General features: G+C 39.8%; 1 protein-coding gene and 1 long non-coding RNA gene across 4 annotated transcripts in view; one reads left to right on the plus strand and one right to left on the minus strand.

Annotated features, from left to right (window-relative positions):
* The window catches only part of CTSC (cathepsin C), a 40,621-nt gene extending 27,860 nt beyond the window's left edge, over positions 1–12,761 (minus strand). The window contains exons 1-4 of one of the 2 annotated variants that reach the window (XM_036081918.2): positions 12,471–12,761; positions 10,514–10,659; positions 5,766–5,850; positions 1,753–4,130 (exon numbers count right to left, since the gene is read on the minus strand). In XM_036081918.2, the coding sequence (XP_035937811.1) occupies positions 4,120–4,130; positions 5,766–5,850; positions 10,514–10,659; positions 12,471–12,642 (414 nt within the window). In that variant the 5' untranslated portion in view covers positions 12,643–12,761 and the 3' untranslated portion in view covers positions 1,753–4,119. Of the gene's footprint in view, positions 1–1,752; positions 4,131–5,765; positions 5,851–10,513; positions 10,660–12,470 lie in introns of those variants that run through there. The other variant, XM_036081915.2, reaches the window with a different exon arrangement.
* Positions 12,762–12,813: 52 nt separating this feature from the next.
* LOC118529158 (uncharacterized) overlaps positions 12,814–27,593 on the plus strand; it is a 78,130-nt gene continuing 63,350 nt past the window's right edge. The window contains exons 1-2 of one of the 2 annotated variants that reach the window (XR_013442514.1): positions 12,814–12,924; positions 21,591–21,680. This is a non-coding gene — a long non-coding RNA (uncharacterized LOC118529158). Of the gene's footprint in view, positions 12,989–21,584; positions 21,681–27,593 lie in introns of both variants that reach the window. The other variant, XR_013442515.1, reaches the window with a different exon arrangement.

Genomic DNA, 27,593 nt, shown 5'->3' on the forward strand with positions numbered 1-27,593 from the left:
TTGCAGAGAAACCAGAATTTGCAAATAAATTTCAGCAGACATAAGCAAAGGGCAAAGCTTACATTTGCCCTATTCCTAGTAGGAGTTGTCAGCCCCATAAAAATCTAAGTTTTTGAAATCAGATGTTTTGAAATGTTTCCATCACTGCAGTATTCAGCTTTTCATCTTATTTATCAATAAAGCAAATGTTTCAGTTAAAATTTGTCCAGCTACACTTGTGGTGAGCATAGCATAATGCATAGAGTTGTTGAATCACTATATTGTAGACCTGACACTAACCTAACATTGTGTCGACTATACTTCAATTTAAAAAATTGCCCATTAAATTGTCATCAACCCTAATACTAAACAGCAATTTTTTGAAACGTTACTAAACTCTGACACTTTCATACTTTTAACAAAATGGATCAAAACTACCGAAATCTCTTAAAGATCTTCAGTAGAAAACTGTGCTTCCAAATGTTGAAAATTTTCAGTATGAAAATCATAGGTAACAGATTCTTATCATGATAATGAAGCATTCTTTTGTATTATTTTCAAAGGATATCATCATGAAATATATTTTGGCAGGATCCAAGTGAATCAAATATTTAATCATTTAATATTATGCCATGTGTTTGACAGCAAACATCAGTATAGTACTGCATGCATATAATTTCTTAAATGTACCTCTACACACTGGAATACATAATAAAAAATTTGGAGAACCAGATCTTATCCATCAAGACCATTCACCATTTCCGAAAAGAATATCTGGCATGAAGTTGAATGATTTAATGGTAAACCATATACATAAAGATATTACATTCCAGCAATACTGATTAACAAAAAATGTTTACTGGAGTTTTGCCCTTTGTTTCTTGTATATATCTATGTAAATGTAGATTAACTGCTTTCATTTGCTGTCAGGTCTAGAGTGTGAGTAAAGCAAAACAAAACAAGGCACATTTTACTAAATTGATACTTTGCCAAACTTACCCAAGAGTACCACAGTTTTCCTCAGAAAGAAACAGACTTCCCTCTGTCAGTTTCAAGGATTAGTTCTGGTTTTCTAACTAGATTTAACCATTTGTTTAAAAAGTTGAATTTCAAAGAATTTTGAAACTGCCAAGAAATCATTATAGTGGTTGCAACCAAACACCCTCAAGCATTTTACTGAAGGAACTGGCAGCTGGATTTGCATGTGGAAATGGAGTCATAAATTCGTTTCCAGTGCTTAAAAGACATTCAGTTTAAAAGAAAATATACATCCCAGAACTAGTTAAAACAGCAGTTTATCACTTAATAAAGTAGTCAAAATCCCTTGGCTCATTCCTCACTTCCTCTCTCATAAACAAACTGAGACTGGGAGAAATCTGAGAGTTCACCTAATCTAACCTTTGGCTCGTGCCTCTCACTGTTCTAAAGACAGGGGAAGGCAGGACATAACCTACAGCACTCCAGACTCATTCCCATTGTTGCTTCTCCAGGCTTTGGGGAACCACTGCAGTCATAAAGCTCGCTATTTACCCTGACAGCTAACTCAGTTTTGGGTAATTCTGAAAGTTAGAACTTTGAGCCCTATCTTGGCCTCGACAGTCTCACAGAAAAATTAAAATGTAAACAAACCGAATAAAATCTAAAAGTCTCAATTGTTTTCTACCATGTCATTCAACAAATATGGCCTGAGGGTCCACCACAGACTTTTAAGTACATAAAGGTAACAATACTCCCAGAAACACATCAATGAAACAACAAGACAACACAAACGAGTATTATTCGATTTTCTTTCTTCTACAGACATTTATTAAAGGTCTATTTATCATGTATCACACTATATACAGGGAACAAAATGGTTAATAATACAGAGTACATTCCTGCCCTCTGAATTTAAAGACTAGAGAAGACAAACAATTATGACAGAGAATGCTAAGCAGTATTATATTATGGCGCCTCCTAACACAAATATCTATAATTCTGTACCCACCAAGTCCTCTCCATAATCAAAACATTTACGTGCAAAGTTGCTCAGAGAAATAGAAAAAAAAGACTTTAGTAGAGGTGATTTTAAATTCGATATGAAATACATTCTTATACACATTAGCTGCTTTGTCAGTATTCGCATCCTGGAAATTAGGTTGAAAATACACCACTCTTTTAGAACTCTGGAGACAGGTAACCTTATTTTTTAGAACACAGAACCAAAAATATAAACATAGCATCGTTCCTGATTTGTGCTTCTAGAATCCTATAGAATTAATTCTTTGCAAGCTGATAATACTTGTGAAAAGCCTTTGAAGAGACAAGAGAAGTGTGGTCAATTTTCCAAACACTTATCAAGTCCTAGGTAATTGGGTTCTGAAGACACACAGTGAGATCGACAGATTTTCAATCTGGAAGAAGGTGAAAACGTGCTATCAAAATCACTCCATGTCTACAGCAGTTAGAACAGTACTACCTGAGCAGAGGTGACTGCAAAGCACAACGTGAATCAAATAATGGCATCTCTCCCACAAATGGAGAGCACTGGGGAGGGTCTCACAGAGGCCGCATCAAGGTCCTGAGTGACGAATGATCAGGTCCAGAGGTAGGATGGAAGAAAGTACCCAGGTAGAAGTAGTCATGTGTACGGTCACTTCACCTTTCTAAGACATGACCTGCCCGGAATAGCAGACCAGTGCCTCTCAGAGGTCTTAAAAAGTTATCTAAACCAATAAAATAATGATAAAAATCCGGTATCTAGAGATTCCTCCAACGAAGCAAAGATACAGGAGAAAAGCCCTCCCAGAAAATAGGGACTAGGTGTAGCCCCACATTTTCAGTTTACTGAACTGAGCAGGAAACAGTCCATTGTTTAGTAGGAAAGAGCTGAAAGATAGCAATCAGTGTGAACAATAGTGTAACTGCAAGAAGTCAACTTGGCAAGGGTACTTAATTTGTAATTAATTTGAAGCTTACAAAGCTCTCCTTCCAAGTTGGAGGACTAGAAAAGGAAAGAAGTTAAGTTTTCCTCTTGAAAAGGACCCTGGTTTAGGAAAGAAAGGGAATAGCCTAATTTGGTAAGGAAATGTAAGCTTTAAGCCAGTTCTCCTAAAATTTCAAAAGGAGCCAACGCAATGCAATTAATTATATTAAACTAGCCTTCAAGATGCTTACAAACTGGGATTCACCAGAAAATCTATTGAAATGCTACTCCAAGTACCATTACTTCTTTGTGAAATGGCTTTTCTTTTACTCTTTAGCCCCAAGGAGGTCCTTAGGCTTGAGAGACTAGCCCTTGTCATTTTACAATTAGATGCCATGTGAGTTTAAGCAATGTAAGAGACTCATTTTCCCCATCTAGAAAATGAAGCTAGTAATATCTATTTCATAAGATTCTTGTAAGGTAAAGCACATCAAGTTCTTACTACAAAGCTGGCATCTAATCAAAAAATAGGCAAAAAAAAAAAAAAAAAAAGTATTAATCACCCCATCTTTCTGGCCAGGGTAATGCAGGCCTATGATCTGCAAAGATAGCTTTCAGCAGTTTGACTTATCTCAGCAAGCCTGTTCCCCCAACGAAGTCCTCCACAGAACCATCTTTCCACCAATAACATATCTGCATCTCGAGATATCCTGAAGCATTTTCTCCTTACAATAGGTGCTGGGGTTCCTCAAGGTAATTAGAGAAAGGAGGCACACACGAAGATAATTTAACTGGGAATAAAATTTGCACTATGAACAAAATTAAACACAAAATTCAAATCCTAATCAGTTTGGAAAAAATCATTTCAATAGAGTAATATTCAAAGGGAAAAATTTGAGTTGCGTATCTTTCCTTTCATTCAAAGGCTGAATGGTGAAGCCACCTAAGACTTCCAGACTTTTCTTTCCTTTTTCCTGTGTAGTCTCTGGTTGTTCACATTTCAAAATGGCGGTTGCTGCTTTCCAAGGAAATGTTCCGGAGGGCAGCTGCCTTGGAGGTAGGTCACCAGGACTGCTCATTTTTCAGGCACAGAAAGACTCCAGAAGGGAATGTAGCTGCCAGAGGCCTCTGCTACCTGTTAGAGGGAGGCAGGTCCATGGCTGAATGCTGCTCTGCCTCTTAGCCCCAAAGTCTGTGCTTGGCTGTTGTTTTAAAAGAGCCCCTCAACAGATGCTCTATGTAACAACTAAAAGACAATAAAAACTAGAGTTACAAGCCAACAAGGATCATACTGTCTCTTAAGACTGTTTAATCATATTAATTTAAATAAAAATAAATAAATAAAGACAGTACTAGTATTTGAAACGCTGGTAAATTTTTAATGCTATTTAAGACATTCACAATAATGCTATTTTGCCATTCTCAAAAGCTGAATGCTTAAGCAACATGTGTCATGCACACAGCCAACATGCTCAAGAAGCACATGCAGATGCATTTGAAATTAACTACCACTGTATAAATCTAATCTAATTTTGAAATGTACTTAGAAGAAACAGGCTAATCTAGCAACCCAGATACATTAACACATATACCTTTCAAATTCTACAGGGAGGCTTAATGCTGCTTTGATCCATATTTCCAGGCACAAGGCTATTTATCCCATTTACAGAGCAAATACTGGGGGGGGGGGTGGTAATCTTCTAATAGAGGTATCCCCCTAATTAGAAGGAAGAATGAGAGTTTTAAGACAGAATTTTGTAAACTGCACAAAAAATGAGAAGACCTCATTTTTGGGGGAAAGTTTCCTATTTTATCTTCCTAAACAACCGCTCTCTAATATATTAAAGAGTCTGAGAAGTTCTGAAATAAAGGAAATGATTCAACACAATCTATACTTATTCAACTACTAGGAATTCAGGAAAAAAAAAAAGCTTATTAATTTCAGCTCCAATTTCCACTTTGATCCATTCATAGTGGCTGCCTGGAACCACCTCCAAAGTTTCACAAGATGAAGTGAACAGAACCGATGAGCAATTCCTACTCAGCAGATGTGTGGGCCACTGTTGGGCCATGAACAGTATGGAAAACGCTGATACAGGATAAAGCCATGGAGCTTTCAACACTTGCTCCCGGTTCCCTTTTTTATATCCCCCTTCTGTACTTAGGAGTTCGTAAAGGAGGTAGGGAAAGGGGAAATAATATTGTGTTAAAATGCAAGGAATGGTTAAGTCCCTATCAACTTTACTCTCTAATCACCCTTTGCCCAAAAAACGTTAAAATCTCTAAATTTATGGATCCAATGAGAGTAATGATTTAAACATCTTTTCTAAATGTGAGGAGAATGTAAAGAGTGAAAAAGTTCCTCTTTCCTTAGTCAGTAGTCTATGTTCTGAGCAGCAGCCAGTTTGAAAAAAATGGGGGAATCTCCCAGGGAAGAGTGGCAGGTACGCAAACTTCTCTGGAAGAGCCACCCTCTCCACCAGAAGACAGACCTAAAATGTCAGAGCCTCACGTGGTTCCTTCTTGAGTCCTTTTAGGGGGAAAAAAAAAAAAAAAAGCAACCCCAGGAGGCACAGCTACTTCAAGGAAGTGAAACAACCTTCGGCTGACCTTTTCTTAACTAAGTCTTGATCTTTTAGGGTTCAGGTCTGCTTAGGTTAGAAGCATCAGACTTGGGAGAACCAATTCGATGTGTGCAAAGAGAATAAAGTGAAAGATCACTCACATAAAATAGTGCCGGCAGGTAAGAAATAGCAAATAAGCAGGCTCAAGAAGAAATGTGTGTAAAAACCCTAATCTTTCCAGTCTCCATCTCTCTCTCCCAGATGAATCAACAAACATTGCTGGCTTTTAAGAAGTTAAAAATTTCAGTGGAGCTCACCCAGTTTGTTCCTCAGATGTCTCAAATCATGTACCCTCACAGTTCCCAGCTGCATGAACAACTGACTGATAAAATCAGTGACATCCTATGAAGAGTTCACAATGGGAAACTAAGTCATCATGTTAAGATTAAGCATCACCATGAAAGAAAACAAAATTAGGCATGGACTGTTAAATTGAAACACTATTAAGAGTAAACCCCAAGTTGTTAAAATTTAAAAAAAGACAAAATCTGGATCTCAGTATACTGAATCTATATTAAAACAAGCAAATTACCCGAAAAACAAGTATTCTGAAAGGTGAACCCAGAAAGCAGAGTGAAAAAAATGTGACAAAATTCCCAAATCTTTAACTGTAGAAACATGATTGACATTTCTGGCTGTTGGCGACAAGCTGGAAATTTATAAGTCACTAGCACACAAGATGGGCTCTAAATCCTCTGGTATGTTTTTCCCAAATTACGGCTCATTTTCAGTACCAACCTGCTTTAGAAACACCCATGGAAATATTTTTTGCTTAGAGTTCTACTAAGACTGGTGGGCCCCAAACAAAAACCAACAAAATTTGCTTGATGGTCATAAGATAAAATTTTCAGCCATGAATCTAGTTTCTGTTCTACACATCTTCAGCCCTCGAGTGGCTTAATCTTCAAAATGAAATCAGTTCACTTTCTCGGAGAAAGTGAAATGAGAAGCAGGAAAAGGCTAAAAGTCTATTCAACTTGAGGGTGTTCTTTGGGACTTAAGTCTCTTTCATTTGACTTTCTTCCTCTGAGCAATTAGATTAGACGGTGTGCAGAGCTTTATACATACTCATCATAAAAAATGAACAAAATACATAAAAGCATAAAACAAATCATTTATCCACCCAACACCAAGTCAGCCATAATTAAACATCCCGTTTCATTACATTTGGTTTTCATTTAAGAGGCTGGCTGCTTTTAATCTGCAGGTACTCTCAAGCGGTGGAGATCTGTTGGGTTTGCCGATTATAACCAAATGGTAAAGCTATTAAATTTGATGACTCTTAGAAACCAGCCTGCAGATAGTACTGTCATTTATTTTGGCCAGCACATAGTTTTAAAAGAAAATTGAATACGAATGCTTCTAAGAAAGTTTCCATTTTGTCATAGGTCTAATTACTCTTTACTGTTTTATATGAGGGTCATTTCAAATGCTTAGGTATCTGCCTGGGTGGGCCCTTAAATGCATTTGAGTTTGTAACCCCCTCAAAGCGTTCAGATAATTGAATGTATGTGGAAGTTGAGTAGAAAAACTTACCTTCTAAGAATATATACCTAGTGCTTCCTGCCAAACTCAAACTATCCAAAAACTTTCAGTGTCAAGATTTATCTCCTTCCAAGCTTTTATCTAGCTTGAAGTCATATGCAAAAAAAGGTGATCCCCATTCAGTCCCAATGTCTCAAGCAGATAAAACTAAGGGGGAAAAAAAAAGAACTTACAAACCTTAAATCATGAAAATTGCCCTCAGGTGAGGCCTGAGAACTTAATAAAGCAAATTCCTAGCAATAGTAGTGGTATCACAATTGCTCCAAAGTTGGCATGCGGGGAGAATGCTGTGGAAGCTGTCTGGGGAAAAGGTGGACCAGCAGCCTAACAGAATACTCTGCAAAGATCACCTGCTGGGCAAACTCTAGCAGCAACAACAGACAATCGGAAGCAAATGTGCAATCTAATGAAAGCAAATCTGAAGAGGGCAAAAGGAAACAAGTGGTAGGGTTTGGTATGAGTCAATGGAGAGATATGGAAATCCACTTGATTTGTAGACTAACAGTACACAAAAAAAGATGATAGATGTATATGGCAAAAATGTCAGATGTTTCTTTAACAGTGGTAGGCTGATGTTGTAGTTTACATGAGACATTTTAAATAACAAATACTGCTTACGCCTTGGTAATTCTTCACTTATAAAAATAATTTTGATTTTCAAAGCTGTTTTCTAAGTCTGTAGAAAAAGCCACACGTGCTTTGCTTATTTCAATAGGTCTGCATTTTTCTTGAGTTAGAACCCAACTTGGTTTCCCCAGCACCACTGCAGGAAATGCCCTGATGCTTCTGGTTAAAGCCAGCAAGCTGTTTGTGTTAGCCAGGGTCATCCAACATGCTTGCCTTTCCTAGTATCTAAAGTCAATTCCAGGGGCACCTGAGTGGCTCAGTCAGTTAAGTGTCTGCCTTCGGTCATGATCCCAGGGTCCTGGATCAAGTCTGACATCAGGCTCCTTGCTCAGCGGGAGCCTGCTTCTCCCTCTTCCTCTGCCCCTCTCTCTCCACTTGTGTGTGCTCTTTCTCTCACAAAATAAAATACTTTTTAAAAAATAAAGTCCATTCCACTCTATCATTTTTCTTAGATTTTTTAAAATTCAGTTCCCCATTACCCTGTCAGCTGGATTTGCTAAAAGAACATAGATTTTTATCACTCTGCAAAACATGCTGACCTAGAACTACTTGATTAGGTTAAGAGAAATTTTAAAGCCAAGTATCTTATATATATTTTACTCTGTTTACTGAAATTATGATCCCATCACAAGGCCTAACTATCATCCAGTCAGAGTGATTGATTTCTCAGCACAAAAACAGCCCTGACAACGGTTCTGGTTAAATAGGCACTTGAAGAAATATACTGAAATCAGTTAACAGAAGAACACTCTTCCTATTTTTATTCCTAATCAGAAAATGCCATCCAGGAGCCTGTGATTAGGTAGGATTCTAGCCTACAACAATGTATCATAGCGATTCTCCCGTGTGGCTGAGTATACTGATAACCTTATTTGACTTTATAAAGTGGCTCTCTACTGACCTATGACTTACGTTCTGAGGCTACGGAAAAATACCAAATCTGCTTACACTGTGATTTAAAGAGAAATACAAAGAGGTATTCGGATTCCTCCTCCAGCCACCAGCTGTTGCCTCTGTCCCTACCAGCTTTGGACTCTTCTTTAAGCTGAGAGCGGACAAACTGATGGAAAGGTATTAATATAAGGAAACCGCCCAGATCTATTTCTGGTTATGGCTCAGGGAATTAAACGGTGACTTTAGAAGTTTGCCCAACAGTTTCTCCCATTCTACAGAAGGGAAGAATGAAAAATTTTCTAAGCCATATGGGTAAAACTATTTTATTTACTCATCTATACTTACATACAACTCCCATCTAACACTTAAATAATTTTTTATTCAACCCATTTCTCAACAGAATTCTACTTCAATGATTCATTTTCATTTTTTTAAACAAATTCTCGACCAAGTGCCTAGTATGTGTCAAACAAAAAAGGACAAGGGGAAAGGAGGGTAGAGTCTATAGTGAACAACTGTCTTGAATATCTCCTTGTCCATCAATTACATAGGCAAGTTGTTCTCAACCTGAAGGCAAAGAACTTTCGAAGGGTTATAGCAGAGTACCTACAAGGTCTACAGAGCCCTGGGCTCATCAATATGAAGACCAAGAATTATATTCGGAATGAATTATACTTACCATCAATGTATTACAACTTTAAAAATTCATATAGATACTGTCTTTTTTTTAAAATACATTTTATCTAGGAGTGATATTAAAACATTTCTTAAATGGTCAAGCATGAGCTCCAACTACTAAAATCAACAGCCTGCCCTCAACAGCCAGAATGGATCGATCAGCTCCCACCAGGTGATTATCAGAGCAGCCAATCCAGGCAAGAGGAGAGAATTTTTCCTCTTGTTCTCTCTTTCCCTTTTTCATGTTAAAAAGGGATTCTCATGGGGAAGGAAAAAAAAAAAAGGAGTTACTATTCTAAGAAAAATAGTTGGCTTAGATGTAACACCATATTGTAGTTATTAAATTACAAGAGAAATCACAATAAATTTAGAGGTTACGCTTTTGTTGGTGCTTTGTTTTTCATCATTTTTAAGAGATTCATCCCCACTTTCCCATGCATCCTACAATTGGCTAACTCTTAGCAGATGTTCCAAAGGTTGTAAAGCCTACTTCATGAAAAAGTCTGTGTTTGTTTGTACTCTATTTATAGCAAGAAACAGCTAGTCCCAGGTTTGTGTCCTCAATTTACTTAAACCAGTTAACACTCTGCTAGCAGGAGAAGTTCCAACTTCAGATGGGTATCTGGGATGGACTGCAATGTGTGCTAAACTATTTTATCCTAGAATGTATCTGCAATTGGAAGCAATGCATTAGAATAGAAGAATGGACAAGACTTCTTCCCCAGTGAAAGAAGAAAACAAGCTGGACTGGCAGGGCTACCTTTTACTTTATTTAGCCCAAGGAGTAACTCAAGTTCTCCATCTCTTTGTCTCAGCTTAGTAAAAGGAGTTATTCACATTAACATATCGAGCACATTCTAACAGACAGTCCCCGACTTTACAACGGTCCAACTTACCATCTTGGACTTTACGAGGGTGTGAAAGCTATACACATTCAGTAGAAACCAGACTCTGAATATCGATCTTTTCCTGGACTAGCACTATGCAGTAGGATACTCTCTTGTGATGTGGGGCAGCAGCAGGGAATCAGTCAGCCCCGTGATCCCAGGCCCCAGGGCAGGGCTCGAACTCAGGACCCTGCGATCAAGACCGCAGCTGAGATCAAGAGTTGGACACTTAACTGACTGAGGCACCCAGGTGCCCAGTGCTGTCACTTCTGGTTATCTTCTTAATCTAAAAATCAAAATTCTGAGGGTCTGATTAGAAGAAGCTTCAGATATCAAATCCCTGAAAATACAAATGCATTTCCAACAAAACTAACCTTAAAAAAGGCAAACCACTTGTAGTCGTTCAACACAATCTCAAAGCCTTGATTGTAAATGATGGTGAAATGGCCGGTATTGCCAAGATCATCACGTGCTGTGTCCAGCTTCTCAAGATGCACCACTACTTTTTTTTCTGGTGGTCCTAAAAAAAACGCACAACAAAGGAAAATTATTTGGACTTCAACTGGGAGGGGAAATCTCCTCTACAATTTCCATTATTTTTAAGCGGCTTTCCTTTCATGCTACCGATTTGGACAAGTCTGGCTCGTGAAGATATCAGTCCCCATCCTGTTGCTTCCCTCTGCACACTCCCACAGAGTCTCAGGCAAGCCTGTGATGTAAAGGCTCAACAGGTAGAGATATGTCAAGTAGCCCAGCAGGCAGAGACCCCGAAAAGTACAGCCCTTACCTTCCCAGAACATCCAAACACTGAAGAAATTTGTCCACTAAGGAAAAGGAGGAATAAGGGATGTTTAAAATGATACACAAATGGGTAGAATACAAGACGCTAATCAAAAAAAAAAAAAAAAAGGGAAATATAAAATATAAAAGGATCTGCTATCAGATTATAAGGACAAAGGAAATTATCTCTTCAGAGAAGAAAAGGGGTATCTTTTTCCTCAATGGCTCTACAGTTCAGAACCTCAGAATCTGAATCATTCCACAGTATTGAGCAAACTCAAGATTTCTATCCTATAAAGCTAGCTCGTGCTGATAGGAACTAAGCTTTCAACTTCCAGAAGATGGGGTGCAGATCTGTGGGTGTCTTTACTAGATTAAAGTCAAAGATATGACTTATAGGCAGAGGCTGCCTGAAAGGGTTCTGCTGTGTCCATCTGGAGGTTTCACACTTTGACGTTTTTTTCAGATTAATGCTCTGAAATAGGAGATTGCATGTGACAAACAGCGCCAATCCTGATCTCCCTCTCCTTCGGACCTCCACATTACACTTTTAAAACAGAAGGTGTTTATAATGCCCAGGATTAGGAAATGCCACACAGTCATCTGGAGTTAGACAGTTGAATAGGTCTGTTTTAGTAACAAATGACCTGGCAATCTTCCTCCTGCTGACAAGTAAATTGCAGCAGAGAGATTCACTCACTCTGCACATGCCACAGTGTGGTAAGGGTTTGGGCAGAACAAGAGTGCCTCTTTTGACTGGGGATTGCTTTTTTTCTTCTCCTTTCACTAAATTCTTTGTCCTCAGTGTAGCAATGTTATCTGAGGGCATATGGAATATCCCAGCGGTGTTCTAACACTAAATATTCATTGACAGCCTTCCATCAGCTAGACATTGTGCTTGTCTCTGGGCATTCCCAAATATAATTACCGGCTAAAGAGTTATTTAAAAAACAAAACAAAACAGAAGAAACGGGGCGGGGGGCAACTTTTATATATCTCCCAGCAACACATGAAACACTGTGGAGCCATACCAAAAGTTTTCTTGGACTAGTAGCATCAACACACGTGTAAATCAAAAACGCTGGGCATAAGGGCTCTTTCCCACAAGCTAACAAAAGGAAGAAAAAAAAAAACTTTTCTTGCTATACTCTCCAGTGTTTGAGCTCATTTTCCATGGGCAAAATTTTTAAAAAAATGAAGATTGGACAGGGAGATCAGAAGACTGCACGGTTTCAATTCCTTTCCAAACTAAATTGACCAAAAAACAAAAACTAAGGGGGGTTAAAAAGTTCCTGAAGAAAGTGTTTAGGTCCGATAATAACCAAGGAAACGTGAAATTAGAGGCTCTCAGCTGCTGAACTTTGCCTTCTTGGACCTACAGCGGCAAAGGGCACCCCAAGGGGCTTTAGGTCTACCCAACTTCCTACTGGCACCGGCCCCGGGTGGGGACGCTCCACGTGGGCGCTGCGGAAAGAAGAGCTCGGGGACGGAAAGGTATGAGTCCCGGGCTAAAGCGGGTAGGGGGAGAGTCCCGGGGCGCCGGCGGCTTACCCATGACCGAGCAGTTGACGTTGCGTTGGGAACCAACAGCGCCCACCTGGAAGACCCATGTGCCCAGCAGGTCAGGGTAGGTGCAGTTGGCCGGTGTGTCGCAGTGCGCGGTGCCGACGCCGGACAAGAGCAGGAGGAAGGCTGCCAGCAGCAAGCGGGGCCAGGGACCCATGCTGGCGGGGCTCCGGAGGGGAAAAGGCGAGATCCGTAGCCAGACAGCAGACGACCGAAAGCTAGACGATTCGAACAGCGCGTGCCTTAAAATAGCCGGAGCTGCCGGAAACCGGCGGCCGGCGGGGGCGGGGCGGGGCGGGGCGGGGCGGGGCGGGGGCGCCGCGGGCGGGGGGAGGGGCGTTCGGGAGCAGTCCAGCCCCGCAGGTGAGGCCTCCCGCGTACGTGCTGCTCCGTACATGGGGGCGGCTGGAGCTTGAGCCCGGAGAGAAGCGAGGCACAGGTTCTATGACCGTGGGACGTCTCAAATAGGATTTAAGAGCCACAGTGACTTTGCTCCTTGAAAAGTAACGGGCGGGGGTTGGGGGGCGGGGGACGTGGAGAGAGAGGGAATGTGTGTGGGCGGGGAGGCGACCAAAGATCAGAAAGAGGCGGAGACAGAGTCTCCGGAGGGAGACTGAAGTAGGGAGGCGAGGGGTGGAGGGGGGAATAGAGAGAAGGTGAGTCCCAGAGTGGGAGAGGTCTAACAAGTGAGGTTTTCTTTTACTTGCTTTTCTTCCGCACTTCGTCCTCACCAACTCAGTTTCCCGCACCCCCTCGGAAAAATTTTACTTGCTACCCCCAGTCACCCTAGCTGTTTGAGAACTGCTCTTCCTTCCATTTTCCAAAACTTTTTTTTTTTCACAACCCTTTTTTGCTTGGTTTTATCTAGTTTCCTGTTAATGTTGTTTGTTATCCACAAGATAATTCATTTGTAGTGCAAACTTGCAGTTTTTGTGTATTCGTTGTTTTTTTCCTCCCCTGCAAACTTGATAGGATTTAGTTAACACATACACGCACACATATGCACAAAAGCTGTAAGAGATTATGTAGCTCAAGCCCTTCTCCTCTTACCGATGAAAAGCAGGAGGCTCAGAGAGAGGAAGTAACTTGCCCAGCATGAGGAAGGAAGCTGGTGGGAGAAAGCTGGTCTTATGAGCAGGTTCCAGTGTGCCAGTCTGACTGCCAATAATTATTAGGTAGCACTGTTTTCAAGTGCCTCTTTGTTTAGTTTAAATATCACCCTTTTCTGTGAGAGCTCCTCTGACTTTCCTGGCTGTTGGTGGAAGTTGGGGCTCCTTTTGCTCACAGAGCCCACTGTGTGTGTCAGGCCTTGTGTCAGCATCAAGGGCAAGTGATGAACAAAATAGACTTTTCTGTGTCCTTGCCCTGTAGGGCACATGTATTTTGCCCTTATCACACTGGTTACAAGTAAATATGCACGTTATTCACATGATTCACCTTTGTCTCCCTAGATTCTGACTCAGAAACACTCAGAAACTGTCTTGGGGTGTTAAATACATAAGTGAAGGGGTTCAGAGCAGGTCTCCTCAAAATGTGCCACTTACGCATGTGGACTATTTTGGGCTGAAGGCAATCAAGACTAGAGGGTCAAGAGAAACTGTTTTGCCCGGCAACTACCTAGAAGAATCTAAATGGGGATCTTTGTCAGAATGAGAGTTATTACCAGAGATAAGTTTTTTCTGACTGATCCATCTGTATGGCAGGGCAAACATCTAATTATCAAAGAGCTGCTCTTCTTACTGCCCTGTGAATACTACCCCTCCCCTTTGAGGTGCCAGGCCCCTATCCCTTCCTTAGCTCAAGTTGGCGTATATACCTCATTTTACCTTTCTGGCTTTGAACTGCTCACGTATGTGGGGTTCCCGTACAGATAAAATCACATTTTATTTCCTCCTGTTAATCTGGTCCATGTCAATTTAATTCTTAGCCCAGCCAGGAGAACTTTTGAAGGGTAGAAAAAAATTTTCTTCTCCCTGATATAACCTTACCTTGGTTTCTAAGCCTGAAAGCCAATTTCAATTTGGCAAGAGGAGTTACTCTTGAAAGCTCAGAAGTGGATATACTGTGTAAGGTAGGCACAAACTGCAAAGGCAGCAGTGGGGCCTTTTAGATTTTATAGCCTGATACTTAAGATTAAAAGTTGACATCATGTAATTAAGCTAACACACTTAGAGATAAACTGGCAGAGTAGCGCTGCCTTTCTAAGTCCCTGGGAAAGCAAGTTATTGTTAAAACATTAAAACTTTTACTAGGTTGTCAATATTGAAGAGTTGAACAGTTCCGTTGGAAATTTCTTTGATAGGTATAATCAAAGTAGCATACCTAATTGTGAAAAAAGTTTAAACAGTCTTTTTTCTTTTTTTAATTTTATTTATTTATTTGAGAGAGAGAGCACACAAGCAGGGGGAGGCGCAGAGGGAAAGGGAGAAGCAGACTCCCCACTGAGCATGGGGCTTGATTACAGGACCCGAGGATCATGACCTGAGCTGAAGGCAGGCACTTAACCACTGAGCCACCCAGGTGCCCTGAAATAGTCTTTTTTCAATGAATGATAACTGAAAAGGAATCTTGGAGATGTTTTAGTCTAATGGGTTCATTTTAATATTGGAAAATGGAGATCCAGAGATCATAATAACTTGTTCAATGTCACATTGCCAGTTACTGAGATTCAAAAATAAGCCCAGGTACCTTGAGTTTAAATTTAGTTTATTTCCAATTATCTACTAATTCCCAAACTATTCCCCCTCAAAATAAAATATTGCCCTGTCTCAGTGATTCTCAAACTGATCAGGCCCTAAATTTTATTTTTATAACAAATATTTTATAGAGATCTTTATTATTCTGAAATGAAATGTACACATAAGCCAGTTACATACTTAATAAAAAAAGAAAAATATACCAAATTTAATATAAAGAACAAATAAAAAAGATGTTTTAATTAAATTTCTAATGCAAAGACATATTTCATCATCTAAAATGCCCATGGATCAATATACTGGAAAACAGAATAAGACATTCAGATACTTTTTATACCTCTATGTAAAATTGTAGAATCAGGATAAAAGTGAAAGGTGCCTGTTCTCTGAAAACAGAAATCATTTCAGTGAGTTAGAACACAAATATCAGGGCACCTGGGTGGCTCAGTCAGTTAAGCCTCAGACTCTTGATTTTGGCTCAGGTCATGATCTCAGGGTTGTGAGATCGAGCCCCACATCAGGCTCTGCACTGGGTGTGGAGCCTGCTTAAGATTCTTTCTCTCTCCCTCTGCACCCTACCTCAAACAAACAAACAAACAAACAAAAGAACCATAAATATCTCATCAGATGGTCATTCAACTATCATACCTTGGTGTTGATGCTGGATAACTCTTTGTCAAGTGTTGACGCTAGATAGCCCTAGGTCAGTTGTCGATGCTAGATAACTCTTGGTCAGGTCCCAGCAGAACAAACTACAATCTTCTGTTGATTTACCTGGAAGTGTCATTCCTAAAAATTTGGCATGTATTGAAATGATATGAAAGAAAGCTGATTTTTTTAAAGATTCTTTATTTATTTGAGAGAAAGAGAGAGAGAGAGAGAGAGCATGAGTGGGGAAGGGGCAGAGGGAGAAGGAGAAGCAGATTCCCTGCCGAGCAGGGAGCCTGTCATGGGCCTCAATCCCAGGGCCCTGGGATCACGACCTGAGCCAAAGGCAGATGCTTAACTGACTGAGCCACCCAGGTTCCCCTGTAACACAGTTGATTTTATATGTAAACTGGAATTTGGTGCTCAGATCATTATAACAAGTAAGTTTGTAGAGAGGCAACATGGCTTAGAGGTAGATCCCAAAGTGTGGTCCCAGAACCAGTTGGACCAGCAGCAGCCACATCTTGGAATTTGTAAAAAAAGCAAATCCTGTCCCCTACCTCATAACCTACTGAATCAGAAAATGTCCGCGTAGGTCCCAGCAATGTGTGCTTTAACAGTCCCCTTTCCAGAGTTCCTGATACAGCTACTGTTTGAGAATCGCTGGTTTAAACATTGGCAAGGACTCAAGTCACACTGCTTGAGAGGGGAGCATGGCATCTGCCTCTCATCAGCTGCTTGATCTTGAAGAAGTTATTTTTACTTCTTTTTGTGCCTTGGTTTTCTCGTCTATAAAATGTGCATAATTGTGTTCCCTCTATAAAATGTGCATAATTGTGTTCCCTCTCTGCCTCATCTGGTTTTGAGAAGACAAAATGAATTAATACAGATCTCTATGGAGATCTGACTGCATTTATTATTGTGTTTATTTCCATTAGAAAACCATAGGCTCCAAATCTTTTTCTCTGTTGTAGTCCTAGCACCCTGAATAATTTCTGGCACACAATAAATTCTCAAATATTTGTTGAATGAATGAATAATATGATGGACATGAATGTATCTATATCTCATGGTGAAGAGCAAAGAGCATCATGATTTCCAAGTTCCCTGCCTTGAGCATAAGTTTGAAAGCCACTGTTCTGGAATGCATATTAAAGCAATGAAAGATCTTAGAAATAGGGGGAAAAAAAAGAACCTGACATATCACTGTAGCATGTTATTTGGTTGTGTGTACACCTCTGTCACTGGGAATCATAATAATTGTAGTAATTTTATTTATTTAGGACTGTACATTGTACCAAGATAATTCACATATATTAGGTCATTTAATTATCACACAATTGTATGAGGAGGATATTATCTATTTTATTGGAAATAAAACTGAGACTCAGAGAATTTATTAGGGACTAATGCCCATAAAAGAGAAAGTGGAGAGGGAAGAGGAATAGGAGGGGGGAGCCTCAGATTTCACTCCTGTTAAAGGAGGAAGGAAGGAAGGAGGGTTGAGGAGAAGGAGTCTCAGGAATACAACTCTGAGATCGTTTCAGCCGGCACAGCAGAGACGAGCTTGACTCGGGCAGAAATGGCCAGGCCCTCATCCTGGGGCTGCCTTTAGTCATTGGCCCTGACTGGAAAGCTGAGGTGGTTCCTGAAGTCATTACAGGTGGAGGTTGTCAGCCAGCTGCACTCCTATGCGGGGTCTCTCCTGAAGAGAAACGGGAGCGGTGTGGCGCCCTGGCACCTACAGTGGGGACCTTCTGTCTGGAAGTAGGGCTTGATCCACAAGCATGAAAAGGACACTGGACCATTTGTTGAGGTCTTGTGATGTCCCGAGTACTGTTTCTGTCCTTCTGATCTCCGAGGCAGATAGCAGAAGGCCCTCTTATGTCACCCCATGTTCCTGTGTTCATGATTCATTGTAATTATCTGACTACTTTTTCCACTGGATCCACGCTCCTTGATAGCAGGACTCTATTATTTTTGTACCTCAAAGTTTTAGACAGAGCCTGGCCAATATTCACTCATTCATCCTCTCCATAAAATTTATGAAAGAAAGGGCGGATCCTATGCAGGAAGGAAGGCAGAAGGAGTAAGTGATTAATTAGCTTTCTGTACATGAAAACAAGCTAATTAGAGCTTACCCTGGCTGAAATAAGAGGGTTGCTTAGGAATGCTGCCCAGGTTGGCTGATTGCACTATAGTGTTTCTCCTACTTTTTGTTCTTAGGACCCCTTTGCATTCTTAAAGATATGAAGACTCCAAAGAGCTTTTGTGTATATGGGTTATATCTGCAATATTTACCCTATTAGATATTGGAAGTAAAAAGTATTGACTTATTGAATAATAACAATAAAGTAAAAGTAACACACTTCTAAAAAATGTAGCTATATTTTCAAAAACAAGAAAAAAATAGAAGAGTAACATTGTTTTACCATTTTGCAAACTCGAATGCCTGGGCTAACGGAAAAGTGCTGTATTATCTGCTCCCACATTGCATATGTTGTGATATGTTGTTTTGGTTGAAGAATATGAAGAACACCCAGCATTATACAGATATTGAAAAAAAGAAGAACCTTATGAACTCCTGAAAATGTTCCATGGGTTCCCACGGGTTCTCAGAGCACGTGCTGAGAACTTCTTCACTAGAATAATTGTACACCCTGAGATTCTCTCAAAAATGTATGTCCTTTGTCACGGGGTGAATAGAGATGAGCAGAAAGTGTGGTTTTCCGACCACAAACACAACTGCAAGAATGGAAAAACTGCTTAAGCCATGTTCCCTACTGATTGGGGGTCATTAGTGTCATTTTTGTATATGAGGGATGGTAATATTCTAGGTTTACTCAGTTAAGATATGAAAATTGGAGGAGGACATCCTTGCATTTGATGGAATATGAGCTGAAGAAGTTAGAAAAAGAATTATTGTGCTTTCTATGGAGATTTCCCTTGTTAAGCTCTCTTCTAACTTCTACCGGGTTTTCAGAGCTTCACCTGTTTCTGCTGTTTCTTAAAAATGACCAGCTTAAAATAATCAATATGCCAAAGAGGCATATTTTGGGGAGGTATAATTTGTTCTCCTTCAGTTGCTACTGCTGATTTTTGTTCCTTATACTTAACCATATTTATGCTGTTATGTAATGAGATATAAAATTCAATAAATTTTATTTAAAATTATACCAAGTACATTTTGCCATTGTGCTACAAAGTGCCCCCCCCCCCCCCACACACCCCTTTTCCTTTTCCTTCTCATTTGCACCCTACCAAGCAAGGTAATCTGTGTTCACTTCCTGGTGTGTCTACTTCCAGATCTTTTACTAAACTTACCAGCCAGTTACAAACATGCATAAGAAGCAGGGCACATGATGTATAAAGGCACAGATTCTAGATCATGAATGCCATGGTTTGAATCCTGGCATCACTTCTCACTATCTGTGACTTTAGGGAAGCTATCTTCTCTAACTCAGTTTCTACCCTGGTAAAACTGGGATAATAGTAGTATCAACATCACAGGGTTGAATGAGTGAATATGTGAAATGCTTTTAATAATGCTGTCACAGAATAAGCACTATAGAAGTGCTACGTGGGTATGGATTTTGAGGTTTATTTTTATAAAATGGGAGCAGATGCTATACATTTCTCCTCCATCCAATTTCATTTTTAATAAAAATTTTTCATTCTTGAGCCCTGATTTGGTCTCTGGGCTGGGTGTGGAGCCTGCTTAAGAGTCTCTCTCCTCCCCTTCTCCCACTTGCTCACGCATGTACATGCTTTCAAAAAAATTTTTTTCATTCTTAAACTACAGAAATCTCTTCACATCAAGAAATTGCATTTGTTTAAGGAAAATAGGTGCATGGTACTTAAAGCATATAACAAATCTATTTAACTGTTATTTAATCGGCATTTGGGTTGTTTCTAGGTATTTTAGCATTACTCCTTTTTTGCCCCTGCAAGCCATGTTGCAATAAGAATTTTTGAACATATATCCTTCCTACAGTTGCTTCTTTCTTTCTTTCTCTTTCTTTCTTTCTTTCTTTCTTTCTTTCTTTCTCTTTCTTTCTTTTCTTTCTCTTTCTTTCTTTCTTTTTCTTTCTTTCTTTCTTTTCTTCCTTCCTTCCTTCCTTCCTTCCTTCTGCATGTATAGCCATGTTTCCTTAAGAAACATCATCAGATGTGACTATTTCAGGGCACCTGGGTGGCTCAGTGGTTAAGTGCCTGCCTTCAGCTTTCTCAGGCATTTTCCCTCCTCCATAATGAATTTTAAGGGCACTTTATTTGTCTTAAAATGTACCACTTTATGCCTGCCTCTACATATGATGACAAGGCTTCCCATTCTAAATATCCATCCTAATCCTAAATAAATGAACCCATAAATGGGGAGTCATGGCTTTGGAAGTTATTCCCTGTGATCTCCTTATTTGCTGCAAATAAAGTTTACTTTGTGTGACAATCCCACCTGGCATAGTTTCTGTGACTCACCAAGGAGCAAACTCGCATTAATTCAATGACACCAGCAACGTCAGGGAACCCTCCCCCACCCCTGCCTTGCCCGCTCCTTGCAAACCTCCTCTTCTCCCTGAGTTACAAATCTTTTAAATTGTTTTAAATTTAAATATATTAAGCTGTTTTAAATTGGTTGAAATATTTAAAATAATGATTATTTAATTTTAACTTTGTATCTCTGAGGCACCTAAGGTCTGTTTTTGTATCTTGTGTGATAGATGGGTCCAGTTGTCTTTTCATTCAGGCAATGGTACCAACACCATTTATTAAATCTTATTTCCCTCTAAATTTAAACACCAAATTTGAATATATTCAATTCCCATAAATAATGGAATGCTTTATTTTGTTTTGTCTTATTGATTGACTTTAAAGCAAGTTTGATCCTTATTCTTCTTTTTCATATTTTTCTCAGCTTTCTCAGGCATTTTCCCTCCTCCATAATGAATTTTAAGGGCACTTTATTTGTCTTAAAATTTTTTATCACCTTCAAAATTGTATGTTTTGCTACCCATCACCGTTGGTTTACTTGTTTGTTTTCTTAATGGAGCATTCAGTGGGTATTATTTTATTTTTTAAGTTTTTATTTTAATTCCAGTTAGTTAACATATAGTGTTATATTAGTTTCAGGTACTCAATATCATGATTCAACAATTCCATACATCACCCTGTGTTCATGAGGACAAGTGCACTTGTTAATCACCAACACCTATTTCCACTATCCACGCCCCCGGTAACCATTAGTATGTTCTCTATAGTTGAGTCTCCTTCTTGATTTCTCTCTTTCTCTTTGAGTATTATTTTATTTCATTTTTTATTTAGAGAGAGAGAGAGCGGGGATGGTGGTGCAGAGGGATAGGGAGAGAGAGAATCTTAAGCATGCTCCATGCCCAACTTGGGGCATGATCTCATGACTCTGAGATCATGACCTGAGCCTAAATCAAGAGTGGATGCTTAACTGACTGAGCTACCCAGGCAACCTTGAGTTTTAAAAGAATTAACTTTGTACCATACATTCTTTGGGTTTCTTTTTTATTATTTTTTTAAATTTGAGGATCTAATTGGCTTTATTAAATGGTATACAAACTGGGCAGCATCGCATCTAGCCAGTAGATGTGCGCTCTTAGAAGCTGTGCAAAATGGAAGGTTCTTATAAAGGAGGGTGGGGCAAGAAATTATTAGCAAAAGAGAAAGATTGTTCCAGGCAAGATTTTTGTTTGCTTTTGTTAACCTTCAAATAAAACTGTTATTTTACCAGCAAAAGATGGGTTTATTTGGGAATAACAGAGAACTGCGATGTGACACAAGCAAGCTATGGCAAAAACCAGAGGCAAGTCTGCAGCCAGGGGAGGAGGTAAGACTTTCTTCTTCCTGCTGGGGTAGTAAAGTAGTAGTATTCATGAGCCAGGTCCCTATCTTCCTGTTAGATTTGCCATTCATGAAGAGTGGTAGGGCATGAGAGCTAGTTTCCCTGCCAACCTCCCTACTCCATTTTGATGAGGTTTCCCTTAATTTTCATGTTTCCCCCTTTTGATCAAGATCTTTCTTTAAAAGCATTGCTGATTAATAGCTGGGTTCTTTATATTTAATGATTTTGCCCCTCAGTTCCAGGAAGGACCTTTTTCTGGTTGTTATATCCTCTGTCAGAGGGAAAGTATTTATAACTGGAAACCAGTTAAGGCCACATTTGAATAACCAGAAAGGTTAGGAGGGAGAAACTCTGAGGCATTCCAGTCTAAAGTGTACATATTCTCAAGGTTATAAGTGTTGGAGATCATCTTGAAGCCTTGAGCCAACCTCACCTCATTGGGTACATCTTTTTAATTTTTTTTTTTTTTAGCTCAACAGTCAACAAAATACAAAATTTAAAATCATTATACAAAATAGAAGAAGTAACATAACAATTCCAAATTGTATGATGGTCTGAAAGTAGCCAGCTCAAGTATTTATTGACACTTATTCCAACTTAGAGGAGAAAGGATCTCCTTATAAAGGCAAACCTGGGGTCTCTGTTTTTAGAAGTCTCCCCTTAAAGCACCATGAAAGCAGATGAGTAGATACAGCAGGAGCACATGGAAAGAATTAACGGAGTGTATTTGGGAAGATACAGTGCAGGTATAAACATGAAGCAGAAGCTGATAAACCTTGATGGAAAATAGCAAAACTTCAAAGAATCTTTTAAAACAATATTGCTATCTCAGGGGTGCCTGGGTGGCTCAGTCAGTTAAGTGTCTGACTCTTGATTTCAGCTCAGGTCATGATCTCAGGGTTGTGAGATCAAGCCCCGTGTCAGGCTCTGCGCAGAGTCTGCTTGAGAGTCTCTCTCTCGCCCTCTGCCCCTCCCCCTGCTCATGCTCTAAATAAATAAATAAAATCTTTAAAAAATAAAACAGTATTGTTACCTTAGAAGAACTGTTTGGAACCAAATGTGTTATTGATAATACAGCCTGTAAGATTGCAAATTCAGAGACCATGAATTTGGATAAACTTCCAAAGTCAGTTAATAGTTCAGATGAAAGAAGACTTGGGTGAATTCTGAACCTTCTAACCCTTCATAAAAAGCAAGTAAAAAATTAACTTGTCCAGAGATCATGATTGAGGCTATTTGAAAAGAAGAGGTTCCCCCCACTTTCACAAGGGTTTGGGAAAAGCAGACAAGGGCCTTATCTTTCAAAGAAACAGAAGCAGCAACAATGAGAAAAAGGTATACAGACCTGCTCTGAACATTTTGGGAAACGTCTCGTCAGATGTCCTCTGCTTCGATTCTAGAGAATCTTCACTTTCAGGTCACGAGCTGGTGGGCAGCTCCAATCAGGGTTTGGTGCTTTCTTTAGATGTGCCACATGAACCCAAGAGTCTATTTCCTGGAGTTTGGAAGCTCGGGGGTTGGTTTGCAGTTGCTCATAAGGGCCTTTTCAATGAGGCTGCAGAGAATGTTTCTGGAAGTGTCTATTCCAATAGATGAAAGCTCCAGGTTGCCAGGTGTGATGCTTAGAGTCATTGTCCCCAGGCAGTACACTGGGAAAAGACGGCTCAACCAAAGCACAGCTGTTTCTAATAGAAACAATGAGGCCTTTGCACTGTGGAAGTATAGCTCCTTTTAACAACTGTGGGTCAAAGGAAGCAGAGGCCAAATGCATTGGATGCCCTGTGACTATCTCAAAGGGTGGGAGTCTGTGAGTTCCCAAGGGGGTGGATCTGAAACTAAGAAGGACGAATGAGAGAATGTTGCCAATGGAGTCTTAATAGTGTCATTAGTGAGTACACCTAACTCTGAGGATTAAGGATGTTATGCATGATGAAGTATTATAAAAACTTGCCAAACAGCCCAGATTTCTTGAAGAACTTGACTGGTAAAGGGGGTTCCCCACTCACTATGTTTTGAGAGGCATTTCCTAGGTAAGGATAATCTTTTCAAACAGAATTTTAGCCACAGGAAATGTTGATCTGTCTACAAGGGAAAGCTTTGGTCCAGTAAAAAAAAAAAAAAAAACCACAATGACTAAAACATACTTATATTCATGATATGGGGAAAGGTATATGAAATCCATTTACCAAACCTAAAATGATCCATTTTTTTTTTTAAGATTTTATTTACTTATTTGACAGAGAGAGACACAGCGAGAGAGGGAACACAAGCAGGGGGAGTGGGAGAGGGAGAAGCAGGCTCCCTGCTGAGTAGGGAGCCTGATGCGGGGATTGATCCCAGGACCCCGGGACCATGACCTGAGCCGAAGGCAGACGCTTAGCTGACTGAGCCACCCAGGTGCCCCTGATCTGTTGTTTAATTTAAAATGTTCACAAGTGGTTCCCAGTAGTATATTCTGATTAAGTGGGACAAGCAAGATAGGCACTTTTTGTGGCCTTCTTAATATTTCTCCACCAATACTGGTTCATAAGAACTATCATTTTTCAGTAGAATAATGGTTTAATGTATGTACAGTGGTAAGTAGTGAGAATTTTAGAATTTCTGATAGGGCTGGATTGTTATTTGGTCCAAACCTGAGTTCTCTCTTTTTATTGAGGCAACAGTTACTAGATTGCCAATATTGTTTCTCCCTCTCTGGGGCCTATTGTTCAATGTCTGTTGTCAGTTTTTCCAAATTCTCATTTGAGAGAAGATCCCTTTGGGCCATGACAGAAGTTTGGCTGTTGGTTTCCTTGACAACAGCATTTTTGTTGGAAATATCACTGAGGCGGATTAGGTCTCCAGGGAATGCCTGGCAACCTTAATAACCAGAGAAGCCAACAAGATTATGGCATCTAATGTATTTTGTATATAGGAGCCATTTTGAATTTTATCCTCCTTGGAGGTAAGGGCATCTTGCTGTTTCCCTAATACTCCAGTGTCAGGAGCTACCCCAAAGGCATACCAACTACCAGTATATATGTTTGCTATTTTACCCTTGGGTGTATAATTCAGCCTTTTGGGCTGAAGTACCAAAGGTAAAGGAGCTGTCTCAATGACATCAAAAGAGTTGCAATAGCATACCCAGTACAATATTTACCTTTCTTGTCCTTTAAATAAGAAGCATCAGTAAAGCATGAAAGATCTGCATTAGAGGAGTTTCACTGTACATTGTCTTAGAGAGTCAAAAGTTAATCTGTCAGTATTAAGCAGTCCTGAGGGGTTTGTCTGAATCCAAATGTAGTCCTTGTTTTGGATCCGATGCCTTATGTATCTGACCCGAGTTTGAGCAAACTAGAATTTTTCTTTGGAGACTTTATGTCCCTCTAAGGCCAAAAGGTACATTCTGTCTTCCTTGAAGAGGTTTGAAAAAGGGGGTAGGGAAGCAAATCGTCTATGTATTAAAGCAAGGTAGAGCCTATAGGAAACTTTATATCATCCAAATCAGCTTTTAAGGTTTGTGAAAAGTAATAAGGACTCTCTCTGTAACCCTAGGTCATTACTTATTGTCCAGGTGTATTTCTCTTTTTCCCAAGTGAAAGCAAAAAAGATATTGGCTATCCTCTACTGGAATACTAAAAATGCACTGCCTAGATCAATTACAGAGACAAATTTGCTTTCAGTGGGAATGGATGTTAGTAGCATGTGGGGGTTAGGAATGATAGGGTGCCTAGGGATAACAGTGTTATTTATTGCTCAGAGGTCCTGCACAAATCTTCATCCTCAGTCATTTGGTTTTCTCACAAGTAAAATAGGGGTAATAGAGGGGCTAGTGCATGGGATATTGAGGCCCTGGGTCTTGTAATCTTCTGTTATAGGCTTGATGCCCTGAAGATCTTCTTTATTTATAGGGTATTGATTAATTATGGAAAGAGATTTTGGGGGATCTATTTGAATATTCATGGGAAGTGCACTGTGGATTCTGCCAACATCAATTGAAGATTTTGCCCTTAAAGAGGATGGTAGCTGATTCAATAGGAACAAATGATTATTGTCCCCAGATTCAACTATAGTGTCATTAGAGCATAGAAAGATGTCAAATGGTCACTTAATTCCCCTGGTTGGCTATTTTGATTACTACTTTCAAATTATAGAATTATTTTCCCCTTTTGGGAGAAATTCTGGTATGATACTTTTTAAGAAATCTCAGCCCAATAAATGGATAGGGACGGAGGAACTAAGGAGAAAAAGGGTGAATATCTCTTGAAGGACCTAGACAAAGGGAATAGGTTCAGAGACAGGGACCTGTTGAAGTTGATTAGACTCCCACTTTTAGAACTGTTTTAGTACTCTAATGCAGGTGCTGCTTTATAGCAGGGGGGTTAAGCACTGGGAGTGTAGCTCCCAGTGTCAATATGGACAGAGATTCATTCCCAATCTGAGGAGTGGTTTCTCCAAGCTGATTAAGAGAGAGAATTGGGGAAAAAATCCTCAGTTCCTAGTGGAGTTCCTGAGAGCAGTTCCTCAAAGCCCCACCACTTGGAATTAGGAGGGCACTAGGAAAGGCTGGTTAGAAGGTACCTGGAGCACTTAAATTTGTAACAATCCTTTTTCCAATGCCCTGTCTCTTTGGAATAATAGCAGAAACTAGAAGGTTTGGGTGTTTATTTACTGGCATCCATTTGCCAAAGTTGAAAAAATAATTTTAGCAGTCTTCCTTTTAGGTGGCTCATCTAGGATGCAAGTAAGCTGGTTTGCCATAGTAACTAAATCTGGAGAGGGCAGTTTCCCATTCCATCCTGGTCCTTTTGACTAAGAGTGAAAGATTCTAGTTCAGCTCATTAATAAATAGAATTATATGCTAGCAGGTAGAGTCAACATCCAAAAGAATACCAGAATATTCTTAAAAGACAATTTGGAATTGATTGTAATAGTCATGAATAGACAGATTCACAAGGCTTCTGGTGTAAGCCTGAATTTCGTTCCTATCAACAGGCTTAGGAAAAGCTATTATATTAGCTCAGTGGAGATTTCCAGTGAGTTTTCTAGCATGTTGCCCAAAAGTTAGGAGTCTGTTTGTCTAATTCCTTTTCAGGATGTTCCCTTCTGGGTAGTATCATATAATGCTTGCCTGATCCTCACCAACAGGTATGCAGGCTACTTGATATAAACCTGAGAAATTAGATTGATAAATTTCAATAACTATGCTAAATTCTTCAGCAAACTTATGTGGGTTCTCAGTCACTTGAAGAAACTCCTTAACTATGTCTTACAATTTAGCCTTAGTCCAGGGAACATAAAAAAATTGAGGTTTATTTAGATCTTCAGAAAACTCAACTTTAAAGAGGCAGGTTTCAGTAGGTTCAGAAGAGGAGTGAGTGGGAGAAATTCAGAAGAAAAGGGAAGTTCAGCAGCGAGAATAGAGGAAAATAATGCTGGAGGTGGAGCCTGAGCACAAGATGGCCACCATGTGTCTGCAGACAGAGAAGATGGTGAGGAAAAAGAGGCCTCAGAAATCATTTTGACTTATTGCAATGGTTTGCCTCAGTTAATGTAGAAATAGTGTTTTGCAAAAACACAAACAGAATCCTGAAAACATCTGTAAGTTTCAAGGTACCATTTAAAAACAGGCATCCCATTTAGTTGTCCACCCCCCTGCCCCGGGCTTCCCCCAACCACAACTTTCTAATTTGAGTAGAATAAGTTTGGGGAGATCTAAAGTTCCCCATAATGGCCATTGAAGTTCTAAATTACTTTTGGCTAAGTCAGTCCACTTAGTGAGAAATTCACATGAGGAGGGACCATAGTTTTTAAGCATAAAACCAGCCCAAGTCTGAGTTGGGGGGGGGCACCCTCAAAGCACTTGGTGACTGAGATCCCATTTTTTAGAGTTTTTTCTGGAGAAAAGACAAAAATTCC

The sequence above is a fragment of the Halichoerus grypus genome, chromosome 11, assembly GCF_964656455.1.
Source record: "Halichoerus grypus chromosome 11, mHalGry1.hap1.1, whole genome shotgun sequence".
Taxonomy (NCBI): Eukaryota; Metazoa; Chordata; class Mammalia; order Carnivora; family Phocidae; genus Halichoerus; species Halichoerus grypus.